General features: G+C 35.6%; 1 protein-coding gene across 2 annotated transcripts in view; it reads left to right on the plus strand.

Annotated features, from left to right (window-relative positions):
• SNX2 (sorting nexin 2) overlaps positions 1-19602 on the plus strand; it is a 36448-nt gene extending 16846 nt beyond the window's left edge. Inside the window, exons 3-15 of one of the 2 annotated variants that reach the window (XM_082497566.1) lie at positions 1366-1529; positions 2822-2888; positions 3092-3135; positions 3223-3364; positions 6684-6762; positions 10368-10443; positions 11722-11835; positions 12063-12156; positions 13948-14153; positions 15190-15333; positions 18050-18130; positions 18238-18309; positions 19128-19602. In XM_082497566.1, coding sequence (XP_082353692.1) covers positions 1366-1529; positions 2822-2888; positions 3092-3135; positions 3223-3364; positions 6684-6762; positions 10368-10443; positions 11722-11835; positions 12063-12156; positions 13948-14153; positions 15190-15333; positions 18050-18130; positions 18238-18309; positions 19128-19178 — 1334 coding nt within the window. In that variant the 3' untranslated portion in view covers positions 19179-19602. The remainder of the gene's footprint in view (positions 1-1365; positions 1530-2821; positions 2889-3091; positions 3136-3222; positions 3365-6683; positions 6763-10367; positions 10444-11721; positions 11836-12062; positions 12157-13947; positions 14154-15189; positions 15334-18049; positions 18131-18237; positions 18310-19127) is intronic. The other variant, XM_082497567.1, reaches the window with a different exon arrangement.
• The last annotated feature ends 987 nt before the right edge of the window (positions 19603-20589 follow it).

The raw sequence follows: 20589 nt of genomic DNA on the forward strand, positions 1-20589 counted from the left end.
CTGAGTGGTTTTGATATAGTGATTATAAAAGATCATAATACTACTTTTTGCAGCAGTAAATAATAATGGTTCATTGGATGCTATTTCCAGTTCTGTTTTACGTTGCTAGCAGATTACAGGCTGTTCTAGAGAAGCAAACAATTCTACACGGGACAAAAATGAGACTTTTTTTACACACAATATTACAAATTTTAAAGTAGAGCTGATCTTTAAAACTCCTCTTTTGTTAACCATTGAGTAAGGACTAGTTATATTCATCATATGCACCAGGTGTTAAAAAGTTTGGAAGAGAGATGGTGTATTTTCTTTTGAAAATTCAGGAGTTCATATAGACAGAAGTTGGAAGCACAGTTTTTTTCCAAATTACATAGTAAACGTTTTTGGTAACTTTGTATAACTCAGAGTGGATCTGTTTTAGCGTCTTTTTACCTGCTTGGTAAAGTACTTGGCACAGGAAATCTAGTTTGTAACAAGTCAATTTTGGTATCAAATTACTATTTTGTGGTCAATGTTATCTTTTAAGGAACTAGAATTCTTGAAAATGTACATTTAGCAAGAACCACATCATTAGTTATTTGAACCAGAACAGGAACTTCTCTATACCCAGGAAGTGTGTAGTTTGCCAGTGGTCAAAACCAGTTAGTAGTGGAAAGCATGTGGGATTTGTAGAGCAGAGATTTACATCCCCTTTAAAGATAGATGAACCGTCTACAGTCTGAAGAAAGTATTTAGTTTCTAGTGAACTGTTTTAAGCCGCAAAGAGACTCAAGATAGATAGATAGAGACTAAAGATAGTTTTACTAGTCAATGTCTCACCTGCTAATATTTCTATTTTACAGGTTGTGGGCTTTTGGCAGGGGCGAGGGTGTATTATGATTGGGTAACTTCATTTATCACATGGCTTGGTCTGCTCAGTTATCAGCCTATATGACTAAATCAGCTGTTGGTCAGAGAGCAAAAATTAAAATTGGTACAGGTGCTAAAAAGGAGCTGCTTGTGTGGTTAAAAAAAACTTCATTAGTTTTCACAATATCTCATGCAGAAATAAATCTTATTGCTTGTGATAAGGTTACAGAAACATCACTTGTGACTACTTTAAAAGACTCTTTACCCAACAGTATGTTACAAAAAAGTAATTGCAATATTAATCTTATTTAACCCATTATGCACTACAAGCTCAAGTATCACATCTAGTTTTAGCAATGTATTGAAATAAATTATCTGGCTCAAATGGATGCTATTTACAGATGATCTTATTAAACTTGTAAATTGTCGTTTTTTTAGTGCGTTTGTTTGTTCTCTTTGTGATGCATATCTGTCTCTAGTGCACAAAAACTTCTTTGCTAACTCAAAATGTTTGTCTAGAAGCAACAGAAGAAGTTTCATTGGACAGTCCAGAGAGGGATCCAATACTTTCACCAGAACCTACTCCTGCAATCACTCCTGTAACACCTACTACATTAGTAGCTCCCAGAATGGAAACAAAAAGCGTAACAGCCCCTGTGATTTTTGATAGATCCAGAGAAGAGGTACGCAGTAAAATTCTAAATTATGGAAATGTCTTGTTTGTTTTTTGAAGTTTTTTCTTCTTTGACAATGATAGTTCCTAAGTGTTGACTCACAGGATCATCCTTTACTAAGGGTAAGTATGTAAAAGAAAACCTACTCTGTTTATTTTGCATGTAAAGTTTATTGTGAATTTGACTTAGGAAAATACCATGAAAATTCATTACTTAGGTGATTATATTGGACATCTGTAGTGTGAGGAGTAAAAAGCTCCATTCCGTCAGAGTAGCTGTTATAAAAGTGTATGTAGGAGCAAGCCCTCAGCTTGGTACAGGAGAAATGTTAATGATACATCTCACTATGATGTTACAGGTTTCAACTTGGGTTTCTGAACCTGTTAATGGGGAAATGGAGGAAGCAGTTGTTAGGGTTATCCTGCATGCTAACAAACAGCTGAGTACTGTTAATGGTACTTTTAACATTGCTATTTACATTTGGCGTTCCATTCAAAGCCTGGGCATTGCGAAATGCTGTTTGTTCTGGAGTGTTCTCTTACTAGACAGTGCCTCTGCTAAATGCATTTGCAAGACTTGCCTGTAACTTGACGATGGCTGGTTCCCCAGATACCACAAGATAGCATTTTAGTCTGATTTCCCCCCCTTTGGCCCTAGTACATGGTCCCTTCTGCCATGGTGTTTCTTAAGATCTCTGTTTTTATCAAACTTATGTATATTTCATGAAAGATTACAAAATTCTGCATGATTAGAGCTCAGGCAAGTCTCAGAAATTTCTCTGTTACTTTTCCCTTCCCAAGTTCTTCTGCCACAGGTACCGTTAATAAAAAGGAGTATCTGTCCTTTGATTAGAGGCATTTAGAAACATTGCAAATGACTGGTTTTTGTAGTATCTGCTGGCATTGTAGGAGGTATAATGAACACACCCCTGAGATAAGTATTTACTAAAAGTTTTGAGGCCAACAAGTCCTGAGAAAAGGCTGCCATAATAAAACCTTTTGCAGGAAGGCTTAAATGTAAAATGATAGAAGTATAGAATCATTTAGGTTGGAAAAGACCTTTAAGATCATCAAATCCAACCGTAAATGTAACACTGCCAAATCAACCACTTGAACTTTGTTGCAGTGACAATCAATGTTAAAAATTATGCTCACTTAGCATTGGATGGTGGGTCTGGAAGGGATTTTTAATTATACAAACATACTGCCTTTTCCTCCTCCTTCCTCTGTACCCTTATCCTTGTAACCATACGTAATATGAATGCACATTACCTTGTTAAATATGACATATCTTTTTCCTAGATTGAAGAGGAAGCAAATGGAGATTTGTTTGATATAGAAATCAATGTATCAGACCCGGAGAAAGTTGGTAAGTTCCTTGAGCCTAGTAAGCGTAGATTGTCTTATCCCTTGAAGACTATTCTGAGCTTTTAGCATGATTTCTTATTCAGTTATCTTTTGGAAGTTTTTAGTATTTAAATGGAAAGCTATTTAATGTATATTTTAGAACAAAAAGTGTGTGGAGGAATTAAAATAACTTGCCCTAGCATAAGTATCTTAATTTTCTTACAGGAGATGGCATGAATGCTTATATGGCATACAGAGTAACAACAAAGGTAACTGGTGCAACAAATATTTGTAGATAACTTTGTATCATATCGGAGTAAATGGATCAGTAATTCATAATATTATTTTTTTTTAAGACATCACTTTCCATGTTCCACAAAAATGAATTCTCTGTTAAAAGAAGATTCAGTGATTTCCTTGGCTTGCACAGCAAATTAGCAACAAAGTACATGCATATTGGTTACATTGTGCCTCCAGCTCCAGAAAAAAGTATCGTAGGTAAGTATAATTCCTGTAAGGTTGAATTTAAGTGTCATTTAAGTACTGTAATACAAACAAAGCATTTCAATATCTGTTGGGCTTGTAAAATAAATACTTTTCTGCACAAATATTATTTACTGCTTATCAGGTGGTTCAAACTATGAAATAGTCTTCCTGTTCTGTATTTTTAAAAAGTTCAGGTTAAACTGGAAAGATATATACATGTCTCTTCCTAACTCAGACCAGCATTGATAATAAGAAGGACATTTGTCTTAATACGTGGCCTTCTCTTTCTTATCTATCATTCTTTCTTCACTGTTGCTCTTCAAGAGCTGATTAGTCTATCAAAACAAAGATGTTAAATGAAAGTTTATTTTTAACTTGTGCTGTTATCAGTTGCCTGCAATATACAGAGCTTCATATGTATTCCACCTCTCTAATACTTCAGTTTGTTTCTTTTGGTCATGGTGAATGCTAAAACCGCTAGTTAATTCTTCAAAGTTCTAATTAAGAAAGCACTTTCAAGTGATGCTAGTCTTCATGAATGCCTTGAAGGGTCAGATCCTTTCTCCATAAACGAAGAAGCATGCCTGATGCATTGAAGCACCTTCAGTTTTATGAACTATGAGTAGTAAAGGTTCTTTCAAATTAACTAAACATTTAAAGCAGTAAAACTTGTTGAAGTCTTTTTGCTTACCCCTATAAATAATTTGACTGGACTGTAGAATGCTCTTTGATATGTAGGTAGGACCTTTTTTTTTTCAGTACTTTAGTCTGTAAAGTTAATCAAAGCAGAAACTTTTCTTAGAAGTAGAAATAGGCAGACTGAGTAGATATAAGCAGCAGAAAGCTTGGGAAAATCATGCATTTAATTCTGTCGAAAAGCACTGCATTTTTCAGTCTAGGATTGAAAATTTGATCTGAATTTTTCATAGTTCATGAAAGTAATGTATGATTCTGTAATAACCAATTTTTCAAGTAACAAAAATAAGTTTAATTACAAATTCTAGTAGGGCTTATAAAGGACATGACTAGAAGCCTCATTACACCTTTGGGTGATACAACATTTAAGGCATTTATGACAGTGTGCAATTACATGAAAATCTATTGCTTGCATCACAGTCAAATTGATCTGTAAGATAAAGCTTGGACTGGATTAGAGGCACCACTTGAACAAAACCAGCATAAATACTGATACACCAGGAAGCGTGTAAAATGTTGGGACTAACCACAGTGTAAGCAAGCACTGGCTGTCACTTCAGATCCTTGTATAGAGACTTTGTTAAGCTACAGATAAGCTCGGAAAACTCACAGACTCTGTAGGACATTTTCCAAAGAGCATGAAATTCCCACTTTAGACTTGAACTTCAGTGCACAGGTCGTATTTAGTTCTGTCCAAAAATATGCAGTCCATACATTTCTAATTCTGGAGAAAAGAAGGGATACTAGACTGATTCAAAATGAGGCATCTCAAAGCAGAGAGCTGGCAAAACAGCTGAAAATAAGATGGCATACTATGTTTACATGACATGTTTATTTTTAAAGTCTTAATACAAAATATCATACATGCAGTGTGTATTGTACAAAACTCCTTAGTCTGTTCATTGTGTTTCACTGTTGATAATGGCTGGAGTTATAAAATCCAACTTTATTTTGGTGACGGGTGGGAGGGGCTGTCATTTCAGACCTTAGCCACAAATTCAAGTGGTCAATTACCGGCTGTGGAACAACAGGATGAAACCGAGTCAGTAGTGAGCTAGAGTTGGTCATTCATCCAAACTGCCTCACTACTTAAGAAAATAATCTATTAAGTCATGGATCCTTTCCTGTGAAGGATTAGAGTGCTTGGGCTACAGAGACTGCCTTTACACTTGCATTTAAGTAGGTTTATATTAGCAGAGAAAGAAACCTGTCATGATATCTAGAACTAACTGTGAATATCACAAGTTAGGAATTCCTCATATTGGTCATTTAATTACATATTCAGTTTTTTCCCTATGAACTTCTGTTGTTATCAAATGTGAAGGATCTTTTATATTAAACTGCAGCATTTTGTGCTTTCTGCAGTGAAATATTAATGAATAGTAATACTCTAATATTAGCCAAAAGATGGGGTATGTGAATTACCTCACCTTTGTTTGAATACTTTAATCCTTGTACTTAAAGACCTATTCAATTTTACAGATAAATTTGTGGATTTACAGTTATGTCACGCTATGTAGTATACCTTTGAAAAAAATGCTGATCGGATATATTTTCATCGTGTTACAGAGAAGGGAAAAACTAAGACTTCATGAGAGGTTAAGGGTCCCTCCTTGTTCCTGTTAGGATGCTGTCTGTGCCCTCCATGGGTTACTGTGTGAAAATTCTAAAGCCAGAAGGGAGGTGGGGTGAGGAACAACTTTGGGAACTGTTGACATGGCAGGTCACAGAGTACATATTCAGAATCTCAGACTTAGACCTTTTAGCTGGAGGAGCACAGAACTAACAGAGCAGCAATATGCTAGAGGTAGAAATAAGATGTTTGGAATGTATCATAACATACCTTAGCTGTGTTTTAGGAAATAAGAATAATTATGAAAGTTCAGTGTTTCATGGTGCTTTTGATAGGACTCAGGTTCCTAAACTGTCTGAGTTTGAGTCTTTAGCATGAAAAATACTGACCTCAGTCTGAAAGTTTTGGAGTTCTTCTGTTGCTGAGGTTGGATGTTTTTCCCATACCATGATACATCAATAACTGGCTCCCCTGTCAGATTTTTTTGGCCACTTTTGACTTGGGCAGAGGAAGTGATGTAAAGCTGCATACATTTTATTCTGCTAATTTTATCCTCCATTCAGTTTGTAGCTGTTGATATGCTTCAGAATTTTCAAAGCTGGTTAGTTTACCTTAGTTGGCTAAAAAACTCTTAGTTGTAGAGCTTAAAAAAATAATAGAATGAAAATATTGGTAATAAGCTTACCAATTAATAGACTTATAACCTGAGATTTACTTTCCTGTTCTGCTTTATTTGGGTAACCGTTTTCTTCTTCTGAACATGAGTGACCAGTAAGACTCTGATCTTCATTTATATTGTCATCATATATGCAAATTAAATGAGTTTTGTATAACTTTAGTCACGATATATTACAGGAAATTACATACTTCATGGAGCTGCTTCCACAAAACCATGCAGCATGCAGTATTGATGTGGGTTTTTTTCTGTTCCTGTGTTGCGTTTTTCGTTGTAATTTGACTTAAATACATAAACTTAGGTGAGCTTTATCTTCTAATCACACAGTTATGTTAATGATTTATTTATGATAAAATAAAATCAATATGATGCCATTTTCTTTAAAGGCATGACCAAGGTTAAAGTAGGCAAGGAAGATTCTTCATCTACTGAATTTGTAGAGAAAAGAAGAGCAGCTCTAGAAAGGTAATGTATGCATCTAACTAAAATGTGTTTAGCCTCAGAATTACTTGTAATATACTATGTGGGCTCTAGCTGGTGTCTAGGCCATCTATATTTAGATGGATTCTGGAGGCTGTATGCAGCTGCCAAATTTTTGTGTAGAAATGTAATAATTACCATTAATAATGGGAAATGTAGCCTTACTCATAGGAGGATTATAGCTAACTCTTTCCAAACTGGTTGGTGCTTAAAATTGAGAATGCAGACATTAAGTAAAACTGTATCAGTTTACTTAGGCATTTTGGGTTTAAAGAATTAAGGCACTTCAGCAGTGTATCTGTTACATAGAAAATCACTTCTTGGGCAGGGAGATGGGTGAAAGAGACCTTCAGTTATTTGAAAGTAAAATAGCCTTGTGATGACTTACAATATGTTGATGTGGCTAGATGAATTTCGGCATAAGAGATATCAGATCTCTGTCACCCAGCACTGGTATACAGCTAAAATTGTTCAAGTATCTTTGCTGCGGAAGGGTACTGTCACTGATAAACTACATCATTTCCCCCTGTTGACACGGCCAGTAAAGCCTTTAGAAAGTAACTAGTAGAATTTACACAAGTATACAGCCTTAATTTTGGTGTGATTTTATAATATGCCCATTGCTGTGATGCATGATATGAGAACACTACACCATATAACAGTTTCAGTTAAACTAGAAAATTAGCAAAAGTCAAAGGTTTTGGGTTGTATGTTGAAAGACCTATCTAACAGATAATGTAGGAAGCTTTTGACCTTCTAGAGCTCCAGAGCCAATCTTAAACAAAAAAATCTCTTCAGAATCCCATTGCTAATATCTTTCAATTTCCTAAGTAACAGAAGAATATCTGAAATGATACTGAACCTCAAAATACTGGTAGGTTGTTCTGTCTTAGTTATCTGTTACTGAAAATTGGCATATAGCTTAATATTTGCCACTTAAAATTGCACCTAGAAGTGACTGAAATTCTTCTGTCACTTGGACTGGAACTGTAAAAAGTGTTCTAGTTATACAAGAAGTCTAATACTAAAGGTGGTGGTGAGATATGAAGACTTGGAATAACAGCTGGGATTAGAGTAATTGGTCTTAGATAACTGAACACGTGCTTCTGCACAATTTCCGGTATCTGTAATAGAGATGATTAGTTTCCCTCTTGGTTGTTTACTTGAACAATGGAAGTAGGATTAGAAAAGGTTCAATTCACAAGCTTGTGTGCATACTTTAAGGGCTGCTTTTTCATTTATTTGTTAAAGGAGTTACTCTAGTGTACCACTTCTAGTGGATGTTGAGCACTTCTTCCACACTGGGGAACGCACTCCTCAGCACTTTTGACAACTTTGGGAACACTTCACAGTATATTTCATTTGTTTTTTTTTTTTTTCAGAAAGACTATGAATATCTTATCTGGCAAGGGGCAACATTTTTGTCATGCCAACTTTAGCTGTCTGCCTTTCAGAATCAAAAAGTTACCTACCTACCAAGGTGTTCAAATGATTTTTAGAGGCATAGATATTTGCTCTTGCCTAAACCTGTCGAAAAAATATTAATGTTGCCCAGAAAGTCAGACCAAAGAAATTTGCGTTTTTGAACTGAGAACTATGGGTAAAGTGGACAGAAAAGCAATATACTTTGTTAGTTGAGTTCACTGAAATACAGAATACTGAACTTGCTTACTACAAGTTTGCCTGCCAAGTGTCCTCGAGCACATTGGCAGTTCTCTCCAGTGAAAGTGTTGGAAGTCTCCCTTGGAGTAAAAGCTGTTCTCCAGCAGCAAGTTTCTAAAGGAAAATATCTTTGGCAGCTTGCCACATTAAATTCAGATTGTACATGCTACTGAGTGTAGAACAAGCAAGGAAAAGTTGAGCAATCTAACGTATAAAATAGTTTCATTGCAACCCTTTGCTTCTTTAGGAAGAAAAATAAGGATCTGGTGTCCATAGAGGGTGGAAAAAATAAATTACATTTAAAATATCAACATACTCAGACCTTCACTTAAAAGTCTCTGCTCACATCACTTTCTAGGACATTTTCTAAGCAATTCATGAATGTAACTGGGCCTGTACCAATACTTCGCAACTGAGGCTTGAGCAAAACTAAAGCTTTGCAAAAAGTAGTGTGTGCCATTGACAGCATTGTCACTGCATCTTAATTGGCAATATCACATGCTTTCATATATTCCTGTGATCTTTTGAGGTAGTAGATTTTTACAAACCACTCATGTAAACATCACATTTTATGTTAATACGCAGTGTTAAAATCAATTATGACAATCTTGCGGCATGTTTTAGTGGAAGACAAACTTGGCAGCTGGTTTTAGGGGAAGAATACTGTTGAAATGTCTGTCTTCAACCCATATTTGTTAAATCAACAGTTTTTAGATCTAAGCAGAAACACAAGAAAATGCAAAGGGAAGGAGTTGCATTGAGTTGGTTTGGGTTTTTTTTGGGGGGGACTGGGGTGTGTGGATAAGTCCTTTAAAACTAATATGGGTTGAAGGCTTTAGTCTAGCTAGCAAATAAATAATTCATACTTAAAGCATAATCAGCTTGCTTTCCAAGATTTCCTGTAATTCTAAAATAAGTCAGCCAGAATCATCTGTAACAAAAAGCCTGATCAACACTGTACAAGAATGTTGAAACAAGCTCATCTGTTTTCTTCTGGCGTAAATTTGCTGTTATTACAGGAGGAGGACTTCACTCAGCAGTTGAAAATATGAAGCATAATATTTTACCACTCTGTAACATACAGTTATGGCAGGTGCCACCCTAAGGAGTTTCTGGTGTAAACAAGCTATGTTAGAAACCACTGCCCACACCTTTGGTGTATACGGAGTGCATGGGGCTGCAGTTACTTTTGGTCAGAAGTTCCAGGTTTTGTGGCAGCCTTTCTGGAGTAAGTGAATGTTTCAACAGCTTAGTGGTCCTAGCTTGCAACTCTGCATCGGACTTAGCCTAAGTGTTTGTTGGCGGAAGGTGACAGAATGGACAAATACAGAATTGCCTCGGTTGGAAGGGACCTTTAAGATCATCAAGTTCAACCATCAACCCAACACTGCCGAAAACCACCACTAAACCATGTCTCTAAGCACCACGTCTACCCATCTTTTAAATACTCCAGGGATGGCGACTCAACCACTGCCCTGGGCAGCCTGTTTCAATGCTTGACAACTTTTTCTGTGGAGAAATTTTTCCTAATATCCAATTTAAACCTCCCCTGGCACAACTTGATGCCATTTGCTCTTGTCCTATCACTTGTTCCTTGGGAGAAGAGATCGACTCCCACCTCACTACAGCCTCCTTTCAGGTAGTTGTAGAGAGTGATAAGGTCTCCCCTCAGCCTCGTTTTCTCCAGGCTAAACAACCCCAGTTGGTTTGAACAGTTAGCAGAGAGGCAAAGGATTGAAGGGGCATGGAGACTGTACTATCGTCTGACCCTTTAGAGGTGACTTTTGTAGAGTGTTCAAGCCCCATTAGATAATGAGGGAGATTATGTGCTGCATTGTACCCATTCTTTAGATGAAGGACACTTTTCAATGCTGTCAGGCACATTAAATCTGTTTTGTTATCTAATATTTTAATTTTTAAAATCATAGGTATCTACAACGAACAGTAAAACACCCAACCTTGTTACAGGATCCAGATTTAAGACAGTTCTTGGAAAGTTCTGAGGTATTTAAGTTCTTTCAAGTTCTCCTATTTGTTTCTAGATATGGTAACCTACAAAGCAATATATTGTTTTTGTATTGAGACCTAATCTGCTAAATTCATATGAAATTACTTTGGATTGTACCCTTAATGGGACAGAATGGCTACTTAGGTAATGGTGTGCTTCTGCCTCTGATAAAACTGTGTGATAGTGACCAAAAGCTATTTGCTGTTCAGCAACTTCTTAAGCATGTTGGTCTGTCAAGTTCTGAGTGAAACTTGTCATACATGGTGAAATTTTGTAATTAATGTTACTGATTGTTACATAAGATCAAGAATTAAACTGTCTTGCAAGCAGCTCTCTTGCCTCTAGGAGTCCAACTTGAGGTGTATTGGTAGGATAATGTGAAAATGCTAGCAGTGTTGCTGGCCAGGCTAGATATTGCATGAATAGAGGACTTCAGTCACCCGTGCTATCAATCTAGCACCTTTCACAGTATTAAATATATCGTTAAAGGTGCATAATATGTCTTTATAAATGTGCATTGTGGATACCCTGTAATATTGAACTGTCTTTTGGTCAATGTCAATATCTTAGTTATAGTAATAAGTCACAGAGAACTCACTACTGACAAAAGCATCATTGACAGATAACTTACAGTGGATTTGTCAATGCTGCTGACAGACAAAACATCACATGAAGGGTAAATAGTCTGACATAGGGGCCACCTTGTATGACATATTCAGTCTAGCCTGAATAATATCAATTAAATTTGAAGTTTGTTAACTTAGCCCTGAGGATTTCTAAGTAAGCAAATACACAGTTCTGTTGATATGCTTGAGGTAGGTTTTGAAATCTGGCCTATACTGAAAAGCAAAAAGACATCAACCTTTTTATGATCAGCACAGAGTGAAAATCTTGCATTACAATCACATGTTTTACAGAATTTCTTCTGTCTAATTTGTTGTAAGTCCAAGCTTTTCTGTTCCTGTAGTGGCAGTTTGTTCTCTGTAGTGTGTATAGGTGGCTAGTTAGGACCTTTGGCTAGTTCATAATAACTTTGGACAAGTGGGTTGTTTGTTCCATTTAAATGTAAAGATGTAGAAGAAAAGTAAATAGTCTATATTTTTAAGTTTTCCTCTTGAGAATGTAAAAGTAGTAAATCTGAGGAATTAGATTCCACTATATTGAAACACATAGGAGTAAAGAAAACACTATATCCTTTTCTTTCCCCCTTGTGCCCAGTTAAACCTCCATCCTTTTAACCAGTCTGTTTGCCCTTATTTGTCATTCAATTCCAGCTGCCTAGAGCGGTTAACACCCAGGCTCTGAGTGGAGCAGGAATATTGAGGATGGTGAACAAGGCTGCCGACGCTGTCAACAAAATGACAATCAAGATGAATGAATCGGATGCAGTAAGAGCTGATTTTTCGGCTTGAATAATGAGACGAATTAATGAGCCTCAACAATTGCATTTTAAAGCTGTAGAAGTAGAAAATGGGTTATTAATTTGGCTATTGGCTTGAATTCTTAGCTGTATCAGTTGACCACCCTGGCAGTACGTGGATAATTTGCTTCTTTAAAACCAGAAATGTTGTTGGTAATCTAATTTGTAATGCTTGATTCTTTCATCTTTTGTCAGTGGTTTGAAGAAAAACAGCAGCAATTTGAGAATCTGGATCAGCAACTTAGGAAACTTCATACCAGTGTTGAAGCACTAGTCTGCCACAGAAAAGGTAACTTTACTTTTATGCGGTCCATGAACTGAAGTGCTTAGAACTGTAGGATATAGTTATGAAACAAGAGCTTAGTATGTCAGAGCTCTTAACTAATTAACTAATTGAGTTATACAGTACATTTCAATGCAGAAATCTTCTAATTTTACCTTTTAGTTTAAACTGCTGTAGCATTTTTGTATACCTTTTTTAATCTTAATTTTAACCAAAATATCTATCATTCCTGAAGTTACGATATTGATTTAGCATAATTTTTTTTCTTGCAGAGATTCAGTACCATACCTAGACAGTGATTCTACTACGGTAGACATCCATAAATATCTAGGTCTCATGGCAAGAGTCATTTGCTTCTGAACAAAAAGTGGCTGCATAAATCCATTTAAACATCTTTTGGTTCAGTATTGCTCTGTTAATTGAATTTAAGATCTTAAACAGGAATTTACTATTCTTAATTTTGTTCACATAATGATAACATCACCAAGCTACTTTTAAGGTAAACTTTTCTGGAAAGATAAGCAGTTTCAGAATATCAGACTTTGGTTTACTTATTTTAGAGAGAAGCAAAGCCTGTAAGTTTAAATTTTCATCACCTGTGCAACTCTTATGTCAAAGATCGCTTTCCATCAGATTATTTTAAAAAATACACCAAAACTTTGATTTGTAGTTAAGGAAGACCATAAATGTGCCTTCTGGCACTACTGTGTTATGTTAAAACATGAGGTCACCTTTCAGCTCTACACTTTCAAAAGTACGTGAAAATGTCCTAAGTTGCTTTCTCATAACTCTATCAGGAATTACTCTTTGTAGTAAAAAATCTTTGGCCAGATGTCCTTAAGACTAAAGAGTAATTTAAGAAGTAACAGAAAATCAAAGTATTTGTTTACTGTTGATTTGACACCTGCTCATAGATTTGAAGAAGTGTTTATTTTTTTGAGAGTTGTTTTTAAATTTTAAGGGTTTTAAATATCTGAAGACATTTTGCTTCTACAAATATTTGTGGTGTTCAGAAGCAGCAGAGTTGCAAACAAACCTGCTCTTTTAATCCTGAAGTAATTTGGATTAACATTTGTTCAAAGGTCCTTCATGGGACTTAACTTCATACAGGATGACTTACATGGGATTTGATGAGTCAATTGTCCTAGTATTTGTTAATAAGTAAGCTTAAAACTTTACCTTCGTAGATGCTAGCCATGCTGGTATATGGGTTTTGTTGTTGTTGGTTTTTTTTTTTTTCTTTGAAGGCTTGTCAGAATGTGGAAATACATTACAGTATGCACAATTAAAGGTATTTTAGTCAATAAAGTAGTCCAACAGAAATAAATTCCACTCATAGGGGTGGTGGTTTTGTGAAACAGTTGGGGTTTTTTCCCAGTCTCAACTGCATGGAACAACTGTGCTATAGACTTGTTAAAATTGTTTTGAATATGCTCTGTAGGTGACTTGGCTTTTGTTTTGTGGGCTTGCATTTTCTCTGAACTAGGCAATTAGATAATAGCAAAGTGAAAGTTTTTTCCATGTATTTTGCTAGACAGAGTAGGCATGACGTTAACAGGCTCAACAAAATACTTACTGATTGAGAGGGGTTTTTTGTGCAGGATTTTTTCTCCTAAATGTGGTTTCATTGTGATCTCTTTGTGTATTTTATCATGAGCTTTAGGAAATACAGCTTATATTTTTTAGTTGGTGAAGTTAGGTTTGAAATAGGGCAGAGGTCTCTGCTCCACTGATGTATGCTGCAGAGTAATATAACAAATCAATTACATTGTACTGAACATTACTCCTGTATTTCAGAACTTTCAGCTAACACAGCTGCCTTTGCTAAAAGTGCTGCCATGTTAGGTAACTCTGAGGACCACACTGCTCTGTCTAGAGCTTTGTCTCAGCTTGCAGAAGTTGAGGAGAAGATAGATCAATTGCATCAAGAACAAGCTTTTGCTGATTTCTACGTGTTCTCAGAACTGCTCGGTGATTACATTCGTCTCATTGCTGCAGTAAAAGTAAGTACTACTAGGAAAACCACTGATTTTGGTGTTTAAAGTCACATTACTCAACTTGTAGATTTAGGGTAAATGAATGAGTGCATTTGCACATGTTGTAACACAGTTAAGACTAAGTTTCTGCTTGAAGTTCTAGCTGAGTAAAACTCATGCATCTATGATCATTTATTCCAATGATACAAATGGTTGTGATCAAAGATGGGAATGGATTAATAAGATCCAGACAAAATGTAAATGGTGAACATCATCTACTTTGAACAGTACTAGTTGTGCACAGTATTTGGGGACACCATGCACTACTGTGTCTAAGCATACTGTACTTGTTTCTTTCAGGTTACTACTTTTTACAGTATGCTCATAAATTTTCGAGAACATAATTTAGCCACATTTGGTAGATAGCCAATAGTTTCTGTAAATAAGAAACAAATACAGTTTGTGGATCTACGTCTCATTAAAGAAAATATTAAATTTTGGTGTAAGTCATGCTCTACGGCATAATTAGTTTTTGCTATGGGTAGGGTTGTCTACAAATTTTATCCAGCAATATCTTTGAACTTGCCAGGTTGTTGGGAGTATATATTTTTCTTTTTATTTTCTTTCTTTCTTTTTTTTTTTTTTTAATATGTATACTTTGATTCTGCTACCTTAGTCCATTGCTGGCAAAAATGTATTGCTGGATAAGCAGGTAATCCATATGCATGAAAAGTTCACTAGAATCTGCATTTAGAGAGGTATTTGCTTAATAGAGCACTTTGTAGTGGTTCTTTTGGCGGTCTTTTGATGGAATGAGGAATGTAAAATGGTTTGGGGCACTAAGGTGTCTGCTTTGAAAAGGCTTTTTGAATATCCTGTTATTTGTGGAAGGTATTGAACTGTGCAAGCATGCTGTTAAATGAAATGCAAGAAGACGTGGTAGTCACACTGAGGTTTCCTTGAGTATACTTGTTCCAGTTTTATCCAGAATTACCTTTTCCTACAAGGAATTTAGATAGCTCTAACAATTCCAGTTGTTAAATAAATTTGTCTGTCCTTTCAGGGTGTGTTTGATCATCGAATGAAATGCTGGCAGAAGTGGCAAGATGCTCAGGTCACTTTACAAAAAAAACGTGAAGCTGAAGCAAAGCTCCAACTTGCCAACAAACCTGATAAATTGCAGCAAGCTAAAGATGAGATAAAAGAGGTAATGTTATCAAACATTATTTTGGAGGTCAGTCTTTCTGCATTAACTCATTCATTCTACATTAATGCACTACTTTATATCATTTTTATTTACAAATCAGTCATTTTTCTGTTTTCCAGATTTACTGAAATTGTTAAAAGAAATTTATTTAAAATATTAACTGTGTGCAATTGTTACTTATTGTAAGATCTGTAAGGCAGTTAATACTGTCTCTACAGAGTCTGGGAGGTGGGAGGAGGGGAACATGGACAAGTTAAATAATGCTTTTAACTGTTAACAGATCACTTGGGTAGGCAGAGGAGCATCTCTTGGCTTCTAAAGCTAAAATCCAGCTAAGACGACTAATGGAGAATTGTTCCCATGTTTTGCTTGATTATGCAGCATATCTACCCATATATACATGTATGTATATATGGTGTAATTTCAGTAAAAATAAATCTAACATGTTGAAGTGTCATAATTTATACACTTTTTCTGTCATGCTTCACTAAGGAAATTGAAGAGGTAGGACAACTTAATTATTTAACATTACTGCGTTCTAATTATGCACCACTATTCTCCCATTAAATAATGGGAGTACGTCATTGCAGATTTCAAGCTATCTTACGCAGTTACTTTGTTTGGCTTCCTCATTGGTCACTAACCTCATGCTGCTTTGTTCTTTCTGCCCTTCAATACATTTTGCATCTGGTGTTGAAGTTACTCATTAATTTGGCTTTCTTTTTCTTAAAAAAGGCCTTTGTTTACTGGGAAAACTTAGTGTCGCTCTTGTGTGACCACACTCTTGCTGGTTGCCTCTCTTGATGTCACCCATCCATCCACAATACAAGTGAGCTGGAACACCTTGTCAAAAATAATTCCTGAGCATTGGAAGTAGTAGGAAATACTCAGTGATCCTTTCTCAGTCCCAGTATTAAAAGAATTAACGATGTTGTTCCTGAAGGATTTATTTTTCCTCCTTTATTGGATGATTAGAGGTTGTTAGTAAACCCACAATTTGAATGTGCTGATCAAAATGCTGCCATTGAAATATGTTCAGAGTTGCTGAATTCTGTAACAGTAGTCTTTCTGGCAGAGAAATAGCAAAGTGGAAGCCTACGTAGCTTAAGCTTCATCTATGGCTCAGTTGCTTTTTGCAGATAAAAGGCCAAAGAATGGTCCTAGAAATACCTTATTGAATAAGGAGAAACTTCTCCTTGTCAGAAGCTATAAGATGGCAGTCTATTATCCAGTGATAATTCATATAGGACCTGGCATTTGGGCATGGTGAAACTGGGATGTTGGATCCATTAGGCCTACAGAGGCTTTCACTGAAGTCTCAGGCACCTCTGTTTGCTGTGGTAGGAAGGCATAGGCAGTCTTAACCTACCTTTTCCTTGGCTGAGTTTTGTAATGTTTCGGTTATTAGGTAACTCTTCAGGCTGTTCTTTGGTGAAGGATATCCTATTATAACTTATTGCATAGCTTCCTAATGTATATCTGAAAAGGCAATAAGAGGACTCTGAATAATTATAAACTAAAAATATAAATACATAGATATTTATTGGACGATACATGATGTTCATCTCGTATTACAATAGTAACTTGACACTGCACCACAAAATGCTTTTGTGAATAAATAGCATGACTGGATTGCTAACAGGAATATGCTATATTGAAGTATGTTGCCTCCCTACTGCCTTTTACTGAGGAAGATAAGTGTTACTGGATGTATTGGCTCCCATGACTCAGTTAATATGTTGAGATGAACAGATACAGTTGCATTTTAAATATCTGATAGCCTGCATGCATCTGAAGTGTGAGGCCGATAGCTTTTTTCAGAGTATACACAGCTAGCTTAAATTTTACAATATAAGAGGTGTGTAAAAGCAGTTATAAGGTAATGTAGTTGATGATGATCTCTTATTGTGTAGCTGGATGTCTTTACCCATAAACTAAGGAGAAACATAACCTACTGTCATGTATTGTTACATGAACACTACACTCCCAATATGGCAAAACCCCACAAGTAACATCACTTTCTGAGAATTTTCCTTTTGTGCTCTTCTTACCTGTAATAACTTTTCTGCTCCTGCTTTCTCTGAAAACAGTTCCCACGGAGTAAGAAAGCACGTGCTGCGGGTTGCTTAAGCAACATGCATTCTGACTGGAAAGCCAATAAACACGTCCTTAATAGCTTGTCATCTGCAACAGAAGTATGATAGAGATAATCATACACTTGACCATAGGCAGAGATGAAGGTTTAATCATCTCTTCCGGGATTAGGAAGGTATAGGGAATTAACTTTTGAGACTCTTCCACACTTGATTGGACAGGTAGTCACAGAAAACTTACAGGTTTAGATTCTTTTTTCAGCAGTGTTCGTAAATGGAATAGCAGATAAAACTTTAGAGAACCTTTTTCTTTTCTAAAGAATCTTTAAAAAAATGTTACTAAGTGTTCCTTAATGGTAATACTAAGATATTTTCACATTTCATCTACAGATAGCATTACCTTAGAGATACCATTGTTTTAACCGATCTGACGATACCGTATTACACAAATTGTTACTTTGAAAATGTTATTGTAAAACTTCCTCTTAAGTATGCCAAAAAAAAACAAATAGGGCCCTTTCAGCTTTTGAGTGACTATCTCTAATATACTAAAAAAAGTTCAGATACTGATAGACTGAATGGACAACACAAAGTCTTATCTCTGCATGTCTTTCCTTTGCCAGTGGGAGACAAAAGTTCAGCAAGGGGAAAAAGATTTTGAACAGATCTCCAAAACCATTCGAAAGGAAGTGGGAAGATTTGAGGCACGTATAATTTTGTCCAAGTAAATGACAGTTTTACTTTAGATAATACTGACATTCCAAGTAAAATTGGTGAAGAGGTTAATATGCCATAATTTATTTGTTAACAGAAGGAACGAGTGAAAGACTTTAAAACTGTTATTATCAAGTACTTAGAGTCGTTAGTGCAAACACAACAGCAGGTAAGATAAATTTTAAGTTTTGTACAAGTTAATATGTAATACGTTCCATATTAGGTTAATTAAAAATAAGACAGGCTTTAAGTATAACAGTTTCTAAAACATAAAGAACTACTTCTAGTCTGTACTGTATTGAAGAATAACATAGTGATTGCAGTTTCCCAAGGATTGCTATGCTTCCTTGCACAGCTTTAATTCAGGGAAGCAAGGGAGAAGCTCCCTTAGGAATATATGCACGAGAGGAAGGTCTTGTCTTCTTCTGAAGCTGAAGTAATACTTTCACTTATAGATTGGAGTAAATTGTAATTGATATGTACTTAGACTTACTGAAGAAACTTTAATACTTAAATGTTTATTGCTCTTTTTAAAAAGTATAAAATATTACTGAATATTGTAAAGCAGTAAAACAGTTTCCAGTGACTCAGAAGTAACGTTGCTCCTAAAAGAGTGTCTAGAGTCTTTCCTTTGTTCATTCCAGGAATATAACCTTCTGGCTTGTTTTAATTATAAAAAAAAAAAAAAAAGTGGTAGCCTTAGAGGTAAGAATAGCAAACTGAGCTTGCAAATAAATTCTGTGTAACTGTATTCTATAGCATTGTTTTCAATGTGTGGTAACAACTCTGTTGCTGTTGAGCAGATTTGTATATTTATTACTTGTATTTTTACTTGCATTATGTAATAATGTGAATGGATAATATGAAGCACCTATGTTCTTACTTTGTCCAGTGGAGCTAAGTTTACCACAAGAGGAAGGAAGGTATATGTGTTTTCTTTTCCAACATTTAGGACTTAATAATGAGTGTTTTTCCCTTCTCTTCAAGCTAATAAAATACTGGGAGGCATTCCTACCTGAAGCCAAAGCCATTGCCTAAAAGAAGAATATTCCAAATGACAAGACACTCTGGATGTTTGTCCTGGATAAAGCTAAATTCCACAGTGAAATCACTTTAAATCATCCAAATAAACCACTATATATTTTATGAATTAACATGTGGCTTTTTTTATATACTACAGCATTTTATTAATAAGCTGCATGTCCTGACCCTCTTTGAAGTGGACTGTGGCATGATGTTCTGCAATACATTGCTGAATTGAACACTATTGTGTCTTAATACTTGCACTAAAATGTGCACTGCAAGGCCAGAAAGCTGATATTTTTGTTCTTTACAATACAATGATCTGTAGTACGTTTACCTGATCTTTATGAAACAAATTTAATTGCATCGATTAATGTTCACTTAAACATTCCTGTACAAAATCATGTTTTTGTGATTACAATAATAAAGGGATGTACCTTGTGAAACATTAACACACTGGTTTTGTGTCTGTGTTCTTAGAAGTAGCATTTAGAACAAATTGAGATTACATCATAGGCAGAAACACTATTTAGGAAAGAATGCTGGAGATGGTATTAAAGATACACAAACAAGTATTTCTGGTAAACTATTCTGTTTTTTAATTCTGAATCTCTTGGTTACAGGTATTCTTTTCACTTGAAGTCATCACTGTCTTGATAAACTGTAATGCATTAATACTCATAGGGTCAAAAGACTGATGCTTGGGTAACAGACAGGCAAAAACTGAAATATCTTCCAAGTGTTTTAGAAAGCTTCTGGAGGGTTAAAATCACCGGCATGGTCAAATACTGATGTCCCACTGGACTGCTAAATTTCATCAGTTGTCTTCAGTGGTCTCAGCATACAATAAGAAAAAATCTTGCAATAATTCTAGTAATCAGGGAGGAAGAAAAGTAGGTAATTCAGCTGAGTGCAAGCTAGTTTAAGGGCTAGCATTCTACTTGGATTTTCTTGAGTAGAAAATATATTTATGGGGACTGGTTATATCTTGTGTAAGAAATCAGAGCAGCTAAACATTTTTCTAAAATACACAACATTAACATAGGATGTGCTGCCCTGTCATTCTAATGACATACTGAGCTTGTCAGTGGCATGTATTAATATTAATGGCAGGTATTAATATTAAAAAAAATTAGACAAATATTAATCATACAAAATATAAGAGAAGCTGTTGCTTTCAGCTAATCATAAGACTACAGGATAAGTCCATGAATTTTTCTTGGTTTTGGTCAAGCTTAAAGAAACACCCAATATTATTTCTGAACTGAATGGAAACCTAAATTTAGCTGGAAGATCATACAATGATTTAGGCAATGAAATTAGTGGAAACTTTCCAGATTAGTGTCTCCTATTGTTTCTGTACAGAGTTCTGTTGATTTGGTATTTCTCAGAATTTTTAAGGCCACTAGTACAGAAACTTACTTTA

The sequence above is a fragment of the Vanellus vanellus genome (assembly GCF_965231255.1).
Source record: "Vanellus vanellus genome assembly, chromosome: Z".
Lineage (NCBI taxonomy): Eukaryota > Metazoa > Chordata > Aves > Charadriiformes > Charadriidae > Vanellus > Vanellus vanellus.